At 38.3% G+C, this 19,586-nt stretch overlaps 1 protein-coding gene across 4 annotated transcripts; it reads right to left on the bottom strand.

Moving 5' to 3' along the window:
* Nucleotides 1–582: 582 nt before the first annotated feature.
* On the bottom strand, nt 583–19,115 carry LOC139120360 (HEAT repeat-containing protein 4-like). Of its 4 annotated transcripts, XM_070684701.1 has the most exons (15): nt 19,000–19,115; nt 17,197–18,253; nt 16,373–16,516; nt 15,606–15,838; nt 14,639–14,753; nt 13,402–13,425; nt 10,099–10,272; nt 8,764–8,933; nt 7,793–7,807; nt 4,937–5,236; nt 4,301–4,484; nt 3,581–3,766; nt 3,122–3,311; nt 2,443–2,647; nt 583–2,074 (listed from the first exon to the last, which is right to left on the bottom strand). In XM_070684701.1, exons 2-15 carry the CDS (start codon nt 18,233–18,235, stop codon nt 1,922–1,924), a joined length of 3,132 nt encoding a protein of 1,043 aa, XP_070540802.1. In that variant the 5' UTR covers nt 18,236–18,253; nt 19,000–19,115; the 3' UTR covers nt 583–1,921. The 4 variants fall into 4 exon arrangements, with proteins under 4 accessions (XP_070540802.1, XP_070540803.1, XP_070540804.1 ...); XM_070684702.1 differs by lacking the exon at nt 7,793–7,807; XM_070684703.1 differs by lacking the exon at nt 13,402–13,425.
* Nucleotides 19,116–19,586: the final 471 nt, after the last annotated feature.

The following is a 19,586-nucleotide window of genomic DNA, read 5'->3' as shown; positions in this document are numbered from 1 at the left end:
TGGCGTGTACTAATTTCTGATTTCATGTGGATTCATTGGGATTTGTGTTCTTAATTAATATATCTCTTCACATTTTCATCCCTTCTAATGACTTTAGGGGCTGTTTGTCTGTAATAAAGCTAAAATGTGGCTTACGTAATTCATGTAAAAGGGGGAGGGTGTGAGAGCCCATTTTTATTGCATGCATCTAAATTGCCAAAGGATTTTGTGTTGTTTTCTAAAATCAGGCCAGGTGGCAATATTTGGAAATATGCAGAACTGCAGGGCCAGCAAGTGACTGAATATGAGTTGTGAAGTATTGATTTACAAATGAAACAATATTTCACGAGAAATTAATTATGTTCTCATGTGTACAGTATCTAGGATCTGTAGGAGAGCATTGATGATGTGCCCAAGCAGAGAGAGAGTGCTGGTGTCAGTTGTTTTTATATTTCGCACTGGATCTTGTGTTTTGAGGATAAAGGGAGGGAGTCAGCTTAAACGAAAGAATAACATTGATTGTTCATTGAGAGCCTCTCACAAATTGTCACTCTCCACTGCAGGTCTGAATATTGCACTGATAAAAAATATGACAAGTACATCTCATGAAAATCTTGATTTTAATATACATACATACATATGTACAACACATACAAAAGTTCACTCAGTATTGTAACAAAATTACAATGCAATGGAAAAGACACTGAAATGCCTCTATGTTACCATCACTACTTTGTAAATATCAAATTTTATCATTCATGATCTGATATAAAGTTGGAGTAGAGCATTCACGGCAATAGATTCATTAATATACATCAACATTGTCTATCTGAATGTCAAGTAGGCATTTGCACTCGTGAGTCCAATATAAAAGTTAATCTTCATGGTCTTCAGCGCTAAAGATTGTGTGACTGGATTGAAATAGTAGTTTGTTTCTTTTCTATGCCATAACAGTTTCAAACAATATTCAAATGCCGGGCTATATTAGCAGGTTAATGCTGTCTTTGTACACATGGTCATGTGTCTTCACACTTAAGTTTTTACAACCTCAGAAGTTTGACAGTACAGCACACTGTGCCATACAGCAAGACCAAGTTCATGTGTTTACATTATTTTTTTGTACCTATATGTGTTCACTCTACAAGCAGGCCCACTTTTTAAGACCCCCTCCCAATTCCTAAAAACTGTATCCATCCCAGTATCCATCCACAGCATAGAAAACAATGGAGTCAAACCAAAACTTGGGTAGTTGTGTCAAGGGGGATGGTACACTAACCATCTGATGAATCATCAGAATCTGAGTCCCCATCGCTCTCTGGCAACTCAAAAGTCTGCTCTGCTGCAGGAGCTGGGTCATCTTCCCCTTCACTCTCGTCTTCTGTCTCTTCAACTGTTGGTGGCACAGTGACAGCTGCTGCAGGCCTTGGACTTTCCTCACTGGTATCAGACTGTCCCGATGCATCTGTGGTTTCTCTGGGCAGATCAGAGTCCCCGTGCTCTGTTTCATCATCAGTTTGGACTCTTGCCTGTGTCTCCGGTGCAGGGGATGCATGTTTCATCTCAATGACCTCAGCGCCCTCAATGACACTCTCTCCCTGCGCTGGATCAAGCGTCTCATGATATGCTGAGGTGTCTTGCAACACCTTTTCAACATCAGTTGTTTCAGTTTCCTTCTCTTCTTTCTGTACTCCATCAGCTTCCAGACTCTCTGTCACTCCTGCATCCGCATCTTTCTCTTTCTCTCCATCTTCTTCCTGCTCAGTCTCTGGAATGTCTTCCAGTTTCCTCTTCAAAGATGGATCATCTGATGGAAGAGATTCTGGCGCGTCAACATAGTCCTTGTATTCCTTCATTGAAATCACACCATCGTACACGTCTATGAGTTTCTCAAGTTTTTCTTCCGGAGTCCTACGACCTGGTGTCTTCGGCGGGGGAGTTGGGGTTAGAAGGTGTCTGGTGTCACGTAGTTCACTGACAGGAGTCTTGGGAGTGATGTGTCGTCATCTTCAGAGCTGATCATGACACCCGGTGTAGCTGTTCGTAGACTTAGCCTGGTAGATGCTCTGCTTCCTGCTATCGACTTCTCAGTGTCAAGCTGCAAAAGTAGAAGGGAGGCAGATACAGCTTGAACTAATTTGCATGCACAATTCAGATGATGAAAATTTAAGCGTTTAAGGATTGTGTGAAAGTATACATAGATTTGAGATCTTGCCTGAAAGGGTTGACAAATCCTAGTACGATCACACCCACTTTTCTCCTCCAAAGGAAAAATGTCAAACTTTTGAAGTTAAAGGAGCCATGTAAGAAGATGGCATTGTGGCATCTAACTTCCTCCACAAACCTCTGGTCCATCCCTCAGCATCTTTTTCCAATGGGCTACATGACTACACTGTAACACTCCCGTGAAAGCATATGCGGAAGAAGTTCAGAAATTTGTTCAAGAGAACTAGACAATTGACTCACTGTTGGTGGTGTTCCTGGCTCTCTCGGAACGCTGAAAAACCTCTCGTGCAGTTCCTCTCTCTTGGCCCTCTTTTCATTCTGTGTTATTTTGGATGCCACGTTGAGCCGTGTGTTGAGACGCCTGACTTCACTCTTGATGGCCTGCACCATGTCCATGTCACCGGAGGGACTGACACCCAAAGACTGAAGTGCAATTGCCACCTCCCTGAGATAGAAGAGAAACACAAATCACAGGTCAGCCATTCTTGTTTTTCAGCATTTTCATCAAAAGATAAAACATGATGCTTTTTCAGGTCAACATCCACTGAAGGACAGCGTTTTAAGTTTCAAATACCATATTTGCCAACTACTTTTACCACAAGTTTCAATAAGAGACACCAGACATACAGAGCTGTATTGTCCTCCATACTTTTGCTCCACTTTATCCATTTATGAGACAAAATGGTACTATGTACTGGGAAATGAAGTATTGCTTGGAAGAAAGGGTTAAACCAATTTACTCATGATAACAGCTAGCTACACCTGTACACAAGGACTGTTCACATAAATTGCCAAATTGAAAGGTGCATGTATCGTAGTTAAGGAAACTCAGCACTTTCTTTGAATGTTGAAAAAAATTAAACCTATTTCCATTTTGAGAATTATTTGCACCTTTTACAGGACAATCAGAAGTACTTACGTTCTGACAATTTCATCAGTTTCAACCAGCAGTCTATCTTGCAGCATATGGGTGACGTTGTCACCTCTCATACCAAGTAGCACTAGAGTGTGACAAGCTTCTGCCCGAACACCTGGACTGGTCTCGTATCTCAACGCCCACAGGAGGGCATCCCCAATCTCATCTGTCAACAACCCAATCATACCTAGGGCTGAGAGAGAAAACATACAGGGTAAATTGTCTACCATATACACTTTGACTCAAATGAAGATTAAATCAATTTATCTGTTTATGATCATATCTTTAAATTTCAAGTCAGTCACTGGAATTACATGTTATTCAGCTTGAACAGTAAATGGTGTGCTTCAATATAAACAAATTTTGTAAAACTGGGTGATAGGAAATGTAACCATTGGGTTACTGCAGAACTTATCGCACACAATTTCCATATACTAAATGAGTGACCAAACTGTTACTGACCTTTGATGGCGTGGGCTTTGACCTTCCAACTGCTGTCAAACTGAGTAAGGAACAGGAGTTTCCTGATGATCTGTTCGTCTTGAATGCGAAGGTAGCCGGCAGTGTTGACTGCCGCTGTACGGACTGAGATGTATTGGTCATCAAAGCAGGTCAGGAATACCGGCATTAACTTGGCTGTCATGATACCTGCAACCAGACAATTATCAATGTAGTACTACGCTAATACTGTGATGTGATTTACTGGAATTAATCACTTGTTAACAAGCGATATTCCTAATGGAAATCTAATCCTCTGTAATTTGCAGGAAAACATATATTTGCATTTTCTCAAGAAAATGTGATGAATTGAGGGGGTTGGCAACGCAAATAATTTGTCTAGAAATGTCAAAGTACGTCAAGAATTCAAATTTTGGCTAACTAACATCATTTCACCTAAAATTTGCAAATCAAACATTCATTTCATCTCAAATTATTCATTGATATTTTATCGCCTCTTGCTACCAGACAAGCTGCACAAAGAACCACAAAAACATCAAAAGTATATACCGGTAGTATGCTAGTGCATTATACTTATCTACCTATGGCAATTGATTGCAAACATTTGAACATTTACCGATCTTCAGAGCTGATTAATACCACAATCCATTGATGATTTATTGAAGAATTTGCTGTATGCTTTCTGCAGAGATGAAAAAGCATATACAAGATTTCTAGTCTTACCTAGGTGACCTATTTTAGTGAGAGCATCCACCCTGTCCCTCTCTGAACCTTCTTCAATTCTGTCTCTGAGATCATTGTGGACTTCCTTGCCGTGCCCTGTCCTGCCAAGTGTCTGTGCTGCTATCTTCCTCACTTCTTGATGCCAATCATGCCACATCAGGTTGGATAGTTTGTGGGTTAAATCCTGGAACACAATAATTCAAAATTATGCCATCCTTTGTATTCATGGACTATTGCCTATCCACATCACAAAATAATAACAAGACCTGTAATATCTAACAAGATACCGATAATTTCTAAATTGTGTTGAGCAACAACTGTCATATTTGATAGTTTTAGTAGTCTGATATCAGTATAGAATTCAAAAACAATGGAGGATGTACCATATTAGTCTGGTGGTGGTGGGTAATTTGGTCAAATGTTTCTGACAAATAGAAAGAGGTTATAATTATGATAAAAAACATTATTTAATACATGTACACCCTCACAGTACTTCATCTATTTCTATCATAGTGTAATCTGCCAGGTCCCCATCTCCTGAAACTCTATTCAAAGCATACATCTTTCGACAAAAATTGTCATGTTCAGTCACTTAATCCCTTTGGTTTTAGTCTTTTTTTCCCCAAATTGACATACCTTGTTGATTTGACCATGAAGTCTGGGTAGTATCTTGCAGGCTATGACCCTCTGCTTCCAGCTGGTGCTGTTGAGCTGCTCAGCAACCATGGAATGGACGATGGAGGACTGAGAGCTGAGTTTTGTCATCAGCATTATGGCCTGCTCGTACTGTACCATGTCATCCGTGTCAAATATCTGCTGAATCAGCTCACCAACCACAAAGGAGTCGCAGACCCCAGCATGGGCAAGACACTGGGCAGCTGCCCATCTCTCTGGTCCATCACCGTCACGGAGGACAGTGTTCAAGATTCTTTTTGCCTGTTGGATCAACAAAACTGTGTTAATTGATGAGGTCACTTGATTGCGGTACAAAGTGTACCTTGCCTTAAAGTTTCAATTTGATGGTTAATTTGCAGTGCAAGACACTCTGAACAACAAACGTTAGTGATCACAATGAATTCTTTAACCTAGCTGTTCACCCCTTGATTCCCAGTGATATAGCCCATGACACTGGAGTCAGCAATGAGGGCATTCCATTGCATAGAGATTTCAAGGGATGAACAGGTCCCCAAGAACATACATACAGCTAATGTATGTGCAATGATTCCATGCAAGATGACTTTCTGTTCATGTGCAAACAATATGTAAATTACAACAGAAACACATTTTCCTTAAAATATTGAAAGTAGAAATACATATCACAGTTTACTGCACCCTCAAATTGAATCATCAAGTTGTCTTACATGTTTTCAAAGGGTGGTTTGTAAATTTCCCAAGCCTTGTTTGTCAATTTCAATGATCAAGTAAGAAATCTCACGTAATGAAAATGCTGTAATTATCTTGCATACTTTCATCAATCATGATTATGGTGCAAGGATTAAATGCACAGACAAAGCATTCATCAGTTCTAGAAATTACCCACAGTTCCCTCTGATTTGTACCGTTGCAGATTACTTTTCTTATAACTTTTCTGCTCTCACTTGTAAAACAAACACGAAAGATAAAATTATCATTTCATAATATCTGATAAAAATATATTTTACGATTGGAAAAAAATATCAAAAGTTCAACTGCGAACCTCTCAAAATTTAAAAAAATAAAGCCTTACAGGTTTTTACTGATGTCATACGTTTAATAAACAACCACCTGAAATGGTTCTCCTCCACTTAACAATCATGCACATTTCTTTTGTCATCTCCACTTAAAAAGTTCATTATGTTTTTTTGCTGAACCAGATATTAATGTCACCAAATTTTCTCCAAACTATACTGTACAGCAAGCTACTCATTAATACAAAAATAATTATAAAATTGCTATCTAGTATCTCAATCACGTATGATGTGCCCAAAAATTCAAAGTGGGAAATGACAAAAACATTGTTTTTAAGTATGTTTTTAGAATTCAATTGACAAGTCTAGGAGTTTCTCTAAACATGGGAGACACGCAAAAGTTCATTCCTAAACCTCTAATACTGATGGTACAAACAGTAGTGAATCATGGGATATCTATAGTACTGTGATGCATGCTGGGCTAAAATACATGCTACTGCACTTCATGGGTATTTTCCATTTGTAATGCTGGAGGTAGAACTCTGGAATCCTTTTATGGGCCTATTGTTGTTTTTGGTTTTTGTAGCCCACTTTTATATTCAGCTCAAGAAAAGATGTCACTTCATGTTTTGGTGAAACATTGACTTGTTTGACTGCTTGACATGGAAATGCTTTGAGTGAGAAATCCTACACAGTTTTTAAACCACATAGACACATTTGTTGTCTTTCTAGGTTGAGTCACTTTGCCATAAAAATGCATTTACTGTTGTTATGCTTCAACAATATTTGGTACAACACTGATTACAACACTGTGTACTGATACTGATACATGTTGTGCACATGTGCAAACATTAGATCATAAATGTTATGCATTTTTAATATTGAGATGACAGTAAGTTGCTTTAGTACCAGGCCAGAGCACAGACAGATTGAAATAACCTGCCATGCACAGCCATTTCAACAGTCTATACACATTACAATGTCATATAAATGCATACCATACAGTAAAACACATGATAAATTGCACGGTTGAAAATGTACATATGAGTAATGACAGTGCAATTTCCTCTTATGTGTGCATGAAACATGCATTTGCAGTTAGATCACTACATGTATCTACCGTTGACCCAATACTCATAAACATGAATACATTAATAGACAATGATATGAACAAGTTTCAAATACTTCCTCTTCATGTTTTTAGGGTGATAGAAAACTCAACATTTTGAAAAGTTCAGTTTATCAAAAAAGGTTTTTGTGACTATGATTTTGGATTCAGGGACACACTTTGAGAATGAAAAATCTTTCCGGAATATTTTTTTATTTTGTTTGTTTGAATACCTGGCAAAACATGTTTTTATGCTGTGCAGAGTAGTTCATCTATCACTCCAAAAACATTTACAATATGACAAGACAGAACCAACTATGTTACTATCAAACTGCTTCTAGACTTTAAAACTTTTTTGTATTAGTACACTATTTCTAAATACTCAGTCTCTCTAGCTAATATCTGCATTCATTATTGGCACAATTCGCTTGCTAAGCGTGTGCATATTCAGCTATATTTTACTGCACATGTTACAATTCAATTTCATCATAGCTACGGTTGAAGCAATGTAAGAATTTTCAATGTCATTCACTGCAAGGCAACAAAACTGAAAACTATACTGAAAGCTTGGTTAGTATGTAGATCACTGCTGTTCCATGCAAGCAGACCATGGGTTACGCGCAAATGGTCGCATGATGCAACTGTCAGCAATTTCTTTGGTTATTTGAGTAGCCGTCAAGCTGATACTGTTACATTCCAATGGAGGAGCCAACCTACCTGATCGTTGTTTGGCTATATGTACATATCCAGCAGAGTGTCAGAGAGAGTGTGGAACAGAAACATGGAAATTCCAAACAAAATGTGCAGGAAACCAGAAAGAAACATTGGGGGTAAAACAGTGAAATAGTTACATCAAAGGATCAAGTGTGAGGCAGTGTGATACATTTCCTTAAAAATCCCCACCCGGCAATATCTGCTAGGGTTTGTATAATAATCAACAATTTTGTATATCATACGAACATGCGCTCAGCAAGTTTGATTCAAACTCTAGTTTCTTAACATCTTTATACACTGGTATTACTCATGATGCATGAACACATGAAAATGTTGGAATTTTCTCTGAGATTGTTCCTTATGGACATTGGAAATGTGAATGTTATATGTATATATTTTAGATCAACCAATCAGTGGCTAAATGATACTCTGATTTGCATACCAAACATGCATGATTTAAATACAACCAATCCCGGTATATTGTGGACTTAAAACGACAATGATTTGTACTGTCAAACAGGTGTAATTTAAAATCAATCGATATGAAACATGAAATTTGTATAATCACACTTTTTGCATAGTCAAACATGCTTTAAACAGGCTTAAAACCAACCAATCAGTTGTGGACTAAAAATCCAATTTGCATGGTCGCACATGCATGATTTGAATCTGACCAATCACTAGTGGACTTACATTACAATTTGCATAGTCACACCATGTACATTTCACATGCATTTTCGTAACTGCAGATATTGTGGGAATCATGGATGCATGCAGGGAGGGTGGTTGGTGATGACGTGAAAAGCGGCAACAAGTTGGTGATAACAAACAAATATGGTGATTCCAGCATAATGGTGATCATAGCGTGCTGCGGCATAGCAGGTGACAAATCATTCACACAAAATTGCAGTGAAATTGCTGTGGGTGAAGAAAAGCTTTCAAATTATGCATGCCAAGGAGAGTGTCATACATACCTCTTGATTTGGTACCGTGAGAGTATAGAGAGCAATGGCTCCCGTTATTTGAACTTTCCTGGACGGATCATACAAAGCTTTCTCCACACATGCCAGTAACTTCTCTGGCAAAACACCATGAGCGTCTATTTCTCTCTCATCTGATTTCTCAAGCTCAGTGCTTAATGTACCTAGAAATATACATTATGAGGGAAAATGTCATATGGAAAATACGGATTGAACTGTTGCCATTAAACTTAACCTGCAGAAGACTTATATGCTACTATTCAGTGTTGGACTTGCAGACTTGTTCTGCATTGCACATACCCTCTTCATTTTTTCATTTACAAAAATGTTTGCCACGTTCCTAAAAGTATTGAGAGACTGTCAATGCCACTCTATCAAATAAATGCATAGACTATCAGAGTACGTGTTTACGCAAAAAACGTGCGTATTTACGCATTGAAATTGACTGTCTACGCATTTTTTTCATTGTCATGCGTTTTCTATACGCAAAGGATAACAGTAAAATATTTTCAAAAGCACTCCCCGCGACTGAGCTTAGGCGACAACCAGACGAGATGAGTGCCGCTTGACATTTAATTTGTTGCAACATTTCTGTCAATCACTCATTTTGTGTGGAAAGTTTCAGATTCTCTGGGCGTGGTCTGAAAAATTGGCATCGTAGTTCAAAGGCAGTGTCATGTCAGCTGTGCCTATGACACACATTGCTAATTTTCAGGCGAGGGATAGTTTCTTAAACTTATTAAGTTATTTGTGAGTGATTGACAGAAATGTTGCAACAAATTAAATGCCAACTGTGCATGACCACGCGGAATTTGATGTTACTGAGTATGGAAGGCCCGCCAATAGGTGAATTCCGATTTGACCGTGCCAGGGAGATTTTCATCGCTAGAGCTTGTCGGAATCCTGATAAATTTTGAACACTGCCAGACGCGCCTGGATAAACTGCCATAACTCTTTTGGGTTGCCCGATGTGTTTTGACGGTCGCATGTATACCCTTCCTTGTTACGTTTCAGCATGTTTGAAACACAGCCCAGTTGTTCAAGTTGTTCGTTAAACTGTTTTCATTAAAATAATCTTACATCGTACAATCCGAATATGTAGTGTAGGTTTATTGAACGGCACATTGTATTTTGCAGTCAGTTTTTTCATCAACAGAGTGCGGAAGTGAAATTACGCACTCAAATACAGCCATTTACGCAATTTTAGCAGACTAATGCGTATGCCGTACGCGAGTAGAAAAAAGTTACCGCTAACACTGACTATAACAGTACCATATGAAAGTTTAAGAGTCTGTAAGAGTTTCAAAAACTTCAGGAAAGTTTCCTTACCATGTAACTTGATACCTGGATCAGGAGGAGGACGGAATGTTGCAGCCCTGGCGATGGTTGCTATGGCTGCAAGGCGCACATGGTCATTAATGTCACTCATGTCTTTGACCAGATCGTTAATACTGCTGTCATGCCAACGGTTGCTAAGGTTCCATTTTGAACGCCAACCATCGACTGTTGAACAAATCCATAAATTAATCATGATGAGAAATCTTGAAAAGTTGAGCATTTTTTGAAAATCACCCATACACTATTGTGTTCCAGAACTATGGCCTGCAGTATGGTTTGTGGAATGTCAGATAGTAATGAAACGTGATAGTGATATGGATTGATTACAATGAAATATGAAGGAACGATGACATGGAAATGTACGTGGACAAATCAATTGCATCACTGAAATATGTAGCCAGTGTACACTGTGTTGCTGTGTTGAATCAACAGGTGTCAATGGTTGTGACGCGGACACAAGTGAAACTAGCTACTCTTGATGATGCAGGGACCATGTGATATGATTTGCAAACTGCAACAGATGAAATGCGAGTCAAAGGCAAAACATACTGTGGCAATGATTGCATTAGTATAACAGCCAAGAATCATACAAATGTGAGTATATGAATGTGAAACAGCCAAGAATCGATGTGAATGTACAAGAACATGAAACTAGCGCAAAAATGGAGTTTCATGTGTCCTAATGGTGAGTTGATATGCTTGGCAACATGTGATCAATGTAATGGACATGTGTGATCTTAATGGTAGATCACACTGTGAAAGCGTAAAATGTTCAAGTTTGCAGTTTAATGGCAAAATCCAAAGCTGTCTCTCATTATTCCATCATAAAATGTTTTATTTGAAATCGTTCTCGTATTTTTCTTCTTTTCTGAGAAGACTGCATTTCGATATTACATGTAACAGACTCAGTTTCAATTTAACTATAAATAATGAGTTACAGCTTGCATAGCTTTCCAACAAATTTGTGTCATGCAAGAAAAAGAATTTTACCAGCAAATCACAGATGGAAAAGGTCACAGACAAACAAACTAGAACCAGTGCCAGCATAATCTGTACCAGCATTATTAACCCCTGATGGTTAAATTTGGATTGGTCCACACCAAAGTGTGATGGATAAACGGGTGAGATCACGACAACACACAGATGTATGCAGAAGCTGTTTGCAAAAAATGTTAATTAAAGCAATGGAACTTTTTAGAACAACTCACATGTTTCTTTAGTGAAAATTCTAAATCCCCATGACAGGCTATAACTGATAGTTTTTGCTTTGTTCTAAATGCTTTTATATTTGAAAGCATTTATTGACTTTTTATTTAAGTTATGATAATTACTTATAATTTGTTTTATGTTAATGAATGAGTGAGATATTTTAAAGGTATGTACACTTACTACAGGATTTTTATATTGCTAATCAGTCCGGGTCAGCTCCAAAATTGGAGACGCTATACCATAATATTTTCCCCCTCTCATTAGCCAATCAGCGACCAGCGCGCCATCAGTAAAAATTATATTTCCTGGCAACCTCTACATGCGTCCTTCGTTACGTACGCCATACTGTGTCGAACTCCCGCGCCGTATTCTGTCATAATGTCGAACAGTTGTGTGGCCACTCTGTCAAAACACAATTTCAAAATCGCGTACCAGTTTTATTCTGGCTAAGACAACCAAACCCCACATATCGCTGTGATTCCTAGACTCTGGCTTGAAGTCCTGCGAAATATTAATCGTGTACCTACACAGATCGTTCAGAATACCCCATTTGTATCGGAGATGGCAGCGATACAAATTCTACCGTATGGGGAACAGTTGTGTGGCCACTCTGTCAACACATTTTCAAAATCGCGTACCATTTTAGTCTGCGTTTGATAACTACAAAACAGGTATCGTTTTAAAGCTCTGACATTGCTCTTCTTTCTTGCAAAATTTTATACGCGTACCTACACAAATAACCTTTATAACTGTATTTCTAATAGAGATGACGAACATCCACAAAATGATTCTCGGTACTTGAGCGAAATCGATAAACTGGGGGTAGAAATGAATCGTCAATATTTCGAATATTTGTTCACTAATCGAACCCCTTGTTGGACATGACCTTCTGCAGAACACGTGGATTATGTTGACTGTCGAAATTCGTCGAAATTCACAAGACAGGGGCTTAATAAGCGGCCCAAAACTGCCGATCACACTTGGTGGGTAATTTGTGACCCAGCGTGACCTGTACTTTATTAATGATGTAATCTGGTCGATGATTGGCTGAATGCCGGAATACATTATCATAATGAGTCTCCAATTTTGGAGCTGACCCGGACTGCTAATTTGACCTCGTTGCTGCTTTGAATTTTAATTTATAATATTGCTGTTTTAAGATAATATGCTGTAAGGTATGTTTAGCTCTGTTATACATATATAGCACATCATAGCGGTTTGCAAAATGATATCGAAAAATTGCTGTTTTTATGAAGTTCACTGTACGGTATCTGTATAGTCTTCTTATACATAGCAAAACTATCTCTTTTATTGATTTGATACTTTATAGTGGTTTGCAAAATCATTTCAGAAATATAAAAAATGTAGCTGTTTCTAGGGAGAATGTTGATTGTATGGAAAGTTTATAGTTGTTTTATCAGCTGAAAGTGTTTGTCATATTGCATCAAAGCTGATATGATTTCACTGGTGACATTGAAATCTTTCATGACATTTTTGTTTGAAGCTAAAATACTGATGTAGAGTTTCAATCATATACTTTTCAAGTAACAGGTAGAATTCATTTATTGACTCCCACTTCTAGTAGGCTAGCAACTCTGAGATATATTCCACATGCATGAGTCTGTATAATGGTACAAGTAACACCAGGATTTTGATTTTGGGATCCATGATGATGAAAATTTAATGCATTCTGTGTCTAATTTTCTACTCCATGTCAATGGATATGATTTAAAAAAAGTCAACTTCTTCCTATAAATTTCTAGTTCAAATCAGTTAAATCAGATGGACAACAGATTGTGATTGAGTCTTTTAAATAACACTGTGGTATCCATTTTAATATAAACATAAACACATAAGACATGTTTGTTATTTTGTATGATTATGCCATTGTTTAACATCATATTTCCTGTGACCTGCAGCAAGCAAAAAAAAAAAGCATGCATGCAGCAAAAACACAGCATGGGTCAAAATCAAATAACAACACCCTTAACTCCTTAGACTGCCACCAACATGCAATGGAAAAGGTCACTTTTTTCTTTCCTTGGTGCCCTCACATATACCAGTCAGTAGCTGCACAATTCTTACCTACTATTAACATTGGTCTACTCACTACACATACCAAGGTGGCAACAGTGGTTGCGTCAAACATTTTTGAAATGAAAAAACACAGTGAAATCAGACAGGGTAAAGAAACAGACAAACAGAAAGAATACATGTAACAGTTGAGGGATAGAAAATACATAATAACATAATGTAGTACTAAATCAAAAGTCAAATCCTAAGGCATGCAATACGACAACAAAATAAAGTCATCATCTACCATTTTAGGGTCATAAAATGACACGAACTACACGTATGCCAGGCAGGTATTGTTACAAACATAAATAATTATTTGTTATATTGAAATGTATGTTCACTTGAATCTGATTGCAAGTAGGAGCACCTTTTACAAGATTAACTGAAAACATGTACCCAAGTCTTTGTAGAACTTCAGTCACGGTCAGTAAACTACTATAAAATACAAAAGGTGGCTGAAATGTTTTGATGTCTAATGTGAATGTGGTGAAAGTGTGATGTCATTTCATAGTATTGTGTGTCTGTGTACATTGTCAGTTTGAAATAGGCTTGTTGTTGGAAGTACATGTACATGTATATGATCAAGTAAAAGGTATGTGGGTACTCTTTGACAATTTTGGTCCTGAAAAAAGGTAGATTATGACAGTGACAACATGTACAATTTGGTGTTTCACAAATATGGTGGTGCTGGTACACAACAATTTTTTTTTTGTCAAACTCTGAAAAGAAAGAACAAGATCTGTATACAAGCCAGGAATGTTAATGGATTAACCACAGAGGATATTGCTTATAAGAGGTTGCAAATTGAGCATTTGTGGAGAGAGAGGTTGAGAGGTAAATTTGTCAGTCTGGTCAGCATATTGCTCATGTAGAATGTACACTTTCTCAAGTACAGAAAGGTTGCCATAACATTTATTGCGCTTGTGTTATAGAAAATTATTTAAAACTTGATTTTAAACAAAACTTTCATTACATGATATACGATTTTCCACATTACGCACAAAATAATGGGCAACTGGCAAGTGAAAGAGATACTGGTCAGTTAAGAGAAACATCGACAAATGCATATTTCATTTTTGTCCGTAACAATCATTATTTTGGGTAAATAGAAGTTCAATGAAAATGAGGTTATAATACCACTGTGAATAACAGACTTCAAAATGCCGGGTCAGATTTGATTATTTGTAAACAATATACAAATAATATATAGCTGAATAAGATTGACATGCAAATTAATTTCATTTACCTATTTTAGTGAGTGCAGGATTTTCCCTTGTTTTCCTGATGGCTGAGGCGTCAGGTTCCCGAGCGAAGGCTCCATCAAAACTGGTATCCCGGATGGCAATCCCTCGTCTGTCACTCTGCAATGAACACAGAAAATCATTAACATCAGGGATGTGAAATGAGCTGTGACATGGGCTAGGAATACGTAAACATCATAACATGACATTTTTATACTATTATCATTGGCAAAAGACTGCTTTTTACACAGTATACCTTGTGTACGAGACTTATCAAGGGTTCTAATTGAATGAACACAAATGTTTGGAACTTTAAGTAAGATACTACAGAAACATCTGTTCTCCGCTAATTAAACTGGAAACTGTAATTATCTTTATAATTGATAATGTGAATCAACTTTGAAAGTATAACTAAATGGACCTTATTTTACATAACATTTTAACACCATGATTGAAGTATTGGTGTTTTGATGAAAAAACACACATTTGATCCAGTTTGTGGATATGGGAATATCACTTAACAATTTATCCAAGATAATTGCATCATACAACAGAGTTTTGAAACACTATAACTTGTCACAGAGATAAGAAAACCTGTCTTTCTGTCAATTTTGACACACAAACAAAAACACTGGACCATGGTATGTGCAATTAGAGTGACTAAACAAATGGCGATCACAATCAGTGTTTGCGGAAGGGGAAGGGATCATTTTATACATCACATTACAGAATGTTTCGGTTCTCTTCACAGCAAAATGGAAGACCATCTATGAATAAAATTTGAACTATGAGCAATACCAACTCCTTAGTTAATATTTTAGTGTTAAAATAAATCAAAGCTATCACGCAGAAAAGAATGAAAATCAAACAAAAACATGAATTAAAGCATGAAACATCATGTGGACGATGTGTACACACATATCCACCATATGAAGATTTCACAGAGATGATAGCATGAATAACTTCACTAACCTCATCTGGTTCAGGAAGCTGACTCCATTTTGTCATTCCCTTGATGACAATTCCATTAGCTGGTTGCTGGCTACTTGGACCTTTTTTCTTCATCTGCTCTTTGCTGGCATCCTCATGATGCCATATGTCAGGTGGCTGCGGATAATTATCCCGATATATCACTTTGTATTTGTTTCCAGTGTCCAGCACAATCTGAGTTTTCTCACCATGAATCTGGTGAAGTTGTCTTGCACCTTGGGAGATAAGGGAATAAATCAAACGCAATCTCAGGATATGAGTTACAAAGATACTTCACCTTAGCATCACTTTAGGTTTTATCTGTCCCTTTTTATCATCCTACGTCTCTTTACAAGAATTATGTGACAACAGATTTTTTTTGGCTCATGAGAACAAACTGCAAATTAAAATCAAAACAAGAATGTCTACATGCATTCATGGGTAATTCTTATATTTGGCAAGATGATAATAATAAGTTCACCATTCAAAGCTGTACAGAAAGTATACATGATCCTACTGCGTGGGGTGCACTACCAATAATTTTATTTCATTTTGTCAAGCCACAGCAAACACACAAAAGGCTAACACAACTAGTGTAGCTCAGCATGGGGGGGGGGGGGGGTACAGACACTGCACCACAACCAGGTTGCCCCGCACAACTTTGTCCCAAAGCCATTTTGTACCAAAACAACCTCGTCCCACGTCACTTTGACCAGGGGGAGCTCAGTTCTGTATCTGAACATGGAAGTAAATTCATGCACAAATCTTACCTGTCAACCACTCTTGTTCATACTGATTATCTGTCATGTACACTTTGTCTCCAACTGCTGGATTAATGAAGTCTTTCAGAGTCTTTGGCGGAGGAGGCTTCTGTGGATGGACGACTATTTCACTGGCTGTTGCGTTGAAGGCACCTGTACAAAATGAGGCAACCATGTTGAATGACAGCGTATGAGGGTGATGATTGCATCGCATTGTCATTATGGGATTGTATTTGTTTATATCTTCATGCTTACCCCCACACATTCTGTTAGTCAATTCAGAGAAAAGCTACCATGGGGCACTATAAGAACATTCATTGATGAAATTTGTGAAATGAAATTCACAATGAAGAAAATTGTTTAAACTGATAAATGCATTATTTCAAATATCATTACCAAGTTATATTCTATGATTAGAAAAGAATCTTTGCTAAAAATACAATCTGATCATGACTATCAAATACGACACATTTTCACTGTTGAACAATCATAGGTTTTAGAACTGTACCAGAAACAGTATTGTTAGAGACTATGGGTGTAACTATCTTCCGTCTACCTCGTACTTTTTTCAAGCATCCATGATGAAATTGATAATGGAAGTTTATCACATTCAGCAAATCAGAACTTGAGCTGAGAGAAAAAAGCATTCTCGAGTCAGAGCATAATTTCCGCTCCACTGATCTACGCAAAAATCAACATTAACGGGTAGCACTAAGCTGTTGCCGAAAGAGGCCCATGGTTTACGACGATGGAAAGAAGTTAACAAGTGACCTCTGACACAATCTGTGTTATCTGGCGAGATGTTGTTTCAATTGGTATCTTTGTAAAATTACCTGTCATTTCCTTTTCAGTTTCTTTATGTTGTCTCCTGACTCCACCGGGAAGCCTGTAAAAGGAGATCAATGGTTTTGATTTCATCTCATCACCCTCTGCGTCTTCACTGACACCACCCGGTGAGGCTGTCTTTATCGTTTTCTCAAGTTGCTGATCTCGGTATTTCTCCCTGGAATAACGTGACGTCAGATCTGGTTCAGATATGGCACCTAGGTCGCTAACGCTTGCATCGTCCCTGAGAAGTGTATCAGTCGGGTGTTGAGGCTCTCCGTATTGCTCTACCAGAAACTTTTCCAGCAAGTCTTGCTGTGGACCAGCGCTCTTTTCACTGGCAATCCACCGTGCTGTTGTCTTGCTCAAACTGAGCATCAGATACTCCTCCCACTTCATGGCTTCTTTGACACTTTTCTCCATGCAGTCTTTCGCAGCTAGAGTTGCTTCTGTGAGGAATGTATTCGCTGGTTCAGGAGATCCAGCTGGTGTCGGTGACCCGGGTAATTTAAGCTTGACTGACCTAGGCGATTTTAACTCCGACAACCTATCACTCTCATCAGACGTCTCTGAGTCCCTAAAATCACTATCTGTCTCTGCAGCCTCCTCCTCCTCCTTTGTCATCTGCTTGCCTCTCTTTTTGTGGTCAAGAGGCATCAAGTGATGGTGCCTCTTTTTCAAGTTGCATGGCAAGTGTTTCCTATCTGGACCCCGTGTGTTGTGACGGCCAATAGTTATTTGTGTCTTTGGTGGCGGCTTGACAAATCCAGTGAAATCGTACACAGTTGCAAGTTTATTTGCATTATACGGAAGGGTGTGTGCCCCTCTCTGCTCAACTACATCCTCACTAAACTTCAAGTCTGTGCTGATTTTTTTCAGATAACCTCTTGTCAGATTTCCTGGCGCCTCAGGTAATTTTCCTATCGGTATTTCGGCCAGTCTGGCCTTGTTGGCTCTGAGCTTTGACTCATCTGCACCAACCTGTGGTATTTTAACTTTCGAAGCACAGGGAAACAGGAGTGGGTGGACAAGCCTGTCAGTGGACATCTTTTCTGTTTTCTTTACCTGCAGTTAACAGTCAAACAAGGGAAACATATAACTACATGACCATCTGTGGTAAAGATAAATATATGTCATGCTCGAACAGTATGATGAGTGTTTCATTACTAAAGCGTTTAAAACGTCTTTGATGACAAAACTGAAAGACTGATTCAGAAAACTGAAATGTTCACAAATTGCGTGATTTTCATAGGCTTCGGGGCGGGGTGTTTCTGAATCTGATCACACTTTCTCCGATGATAGATACTGCTTCGAGAGATTTGCAATTCGTGGTTTTATCACGGTCTTTATAACTGTTAGACAGTAATGAAGCACCCGGAGTAAACTGAAGAAGCACATGACTCTGCCTATCACAATGAGTCTATGGTCCTCGGGACCGGATGAGAGTTGTAGTGGGAAACCACAGAGGTGTATGTGGACCGTGTAGTTTGTAATAGTGTAGTTATGGTGTGAGTTTATGCTACGTTCCGACGTTCTGAGTGATATGTAGCCTTACCGTACGGTAAGGCTACATATCAGAACGTCGGAACGTAGCATAAACTACACTTCTACAAACTACCCGGTCCCACATAACGCCTGGGTGGGAACCGCTCATAGTGGGCAAGTTGTACGTAAACCTTGTAAACTGACTGGGCCCAGACTCGTTTGGCAGACGTTACAGTGAACTAATCGCGTTAGACTGCCCGACCGATGGCTTAAAATGGGTAAGACACAATATTGCAAGTTATGCAAATTAACATATCAATACTTACCCTCTCATCCTCCGTTAAAATGCAAAAATGTCATAAAAAATAGGCCTGACTTCAAATTCGAGAGGACGCCGCCATCTTGTTATGTTTGTTTCTATGGTTCGGACTATGGAATTCTGGGTAATGAAGCGCGGCAGTATACGAGGTACCTGTATTCAGCATGTTGAACCATAGACCGGGGGGGGGGGGGGGGGGGGGAGAGAACAGGGTTTCATCTTTATATTGACGTTCGAGATGTTATCGAGGTCAATCGGTAAAAGCGGGTAAAAGATCTTGGATTTCTTTCTCAAAAAAATCAAAATACAAAACAAGGTTTATGACACATGTTCAAATTTGCTCAGATCATATTGTGTTTTGTTATATAGCCTATTCTTTTACTTTTTCAGTACATCTCGTATTTGTACTTCTGTAAAATGTATTACCGCATATTTTGACAAAAATTTTATTCTCCCAATGATTATAAGACGAATAAATTTAGTTTTCTTGGTGTACAGTATTATGATGGAGAACAATTTGAAAAGTTTAATGAATTAATATACTGGCAGGTTACATGCTCTGATGCAGACACAATTTTCCGAGTTTAAATGTCC

This window comes from Ptychodera flava, chromosome 20, assembly GCF_041260155.1.
Source record: "Ptychodera flava strain L36383 chromosome 20, AS_Pfla_20210202, whole genome shotgun sequence".
Classification (NCBI taxonomy): Eukaryota; Metazoa; Hemichordata; class Enteropneusta; family Ptychoderidae; genus Ptychodera; species Ptychodera flava.
The sequence above is the reverse complement of the archived record's forward strand: the minus strand, read 5'-3'. Positions and strand labels throughout refer to the sequence as shown.

Excerpts from the sequence above, each read along its gene's own strand:
- LOC139120360 (XM_070684701.1), bottom strand. The coding sequence starts at position 18,235 with ATGTCCACTGACAGGCTTGTCCACCCACTCCTGTTTCCCTGTGCTTCG. Across the intron at positions 8,934-10,098 it reads TCCAGGTATCAAGTTACATG|GTACATTAAGCACTGAGCTT; the intron begins GTAAGGAAACTT and ends GTATATTTCTAG. Across the intron at positions 2,075-2,442 it reads AGCCAGGAACACCACCAACA|CTTGACACTGAGAAGTCGAT; the intron begins GTGAGTCAATTG and ends CTACTTTTGCAG.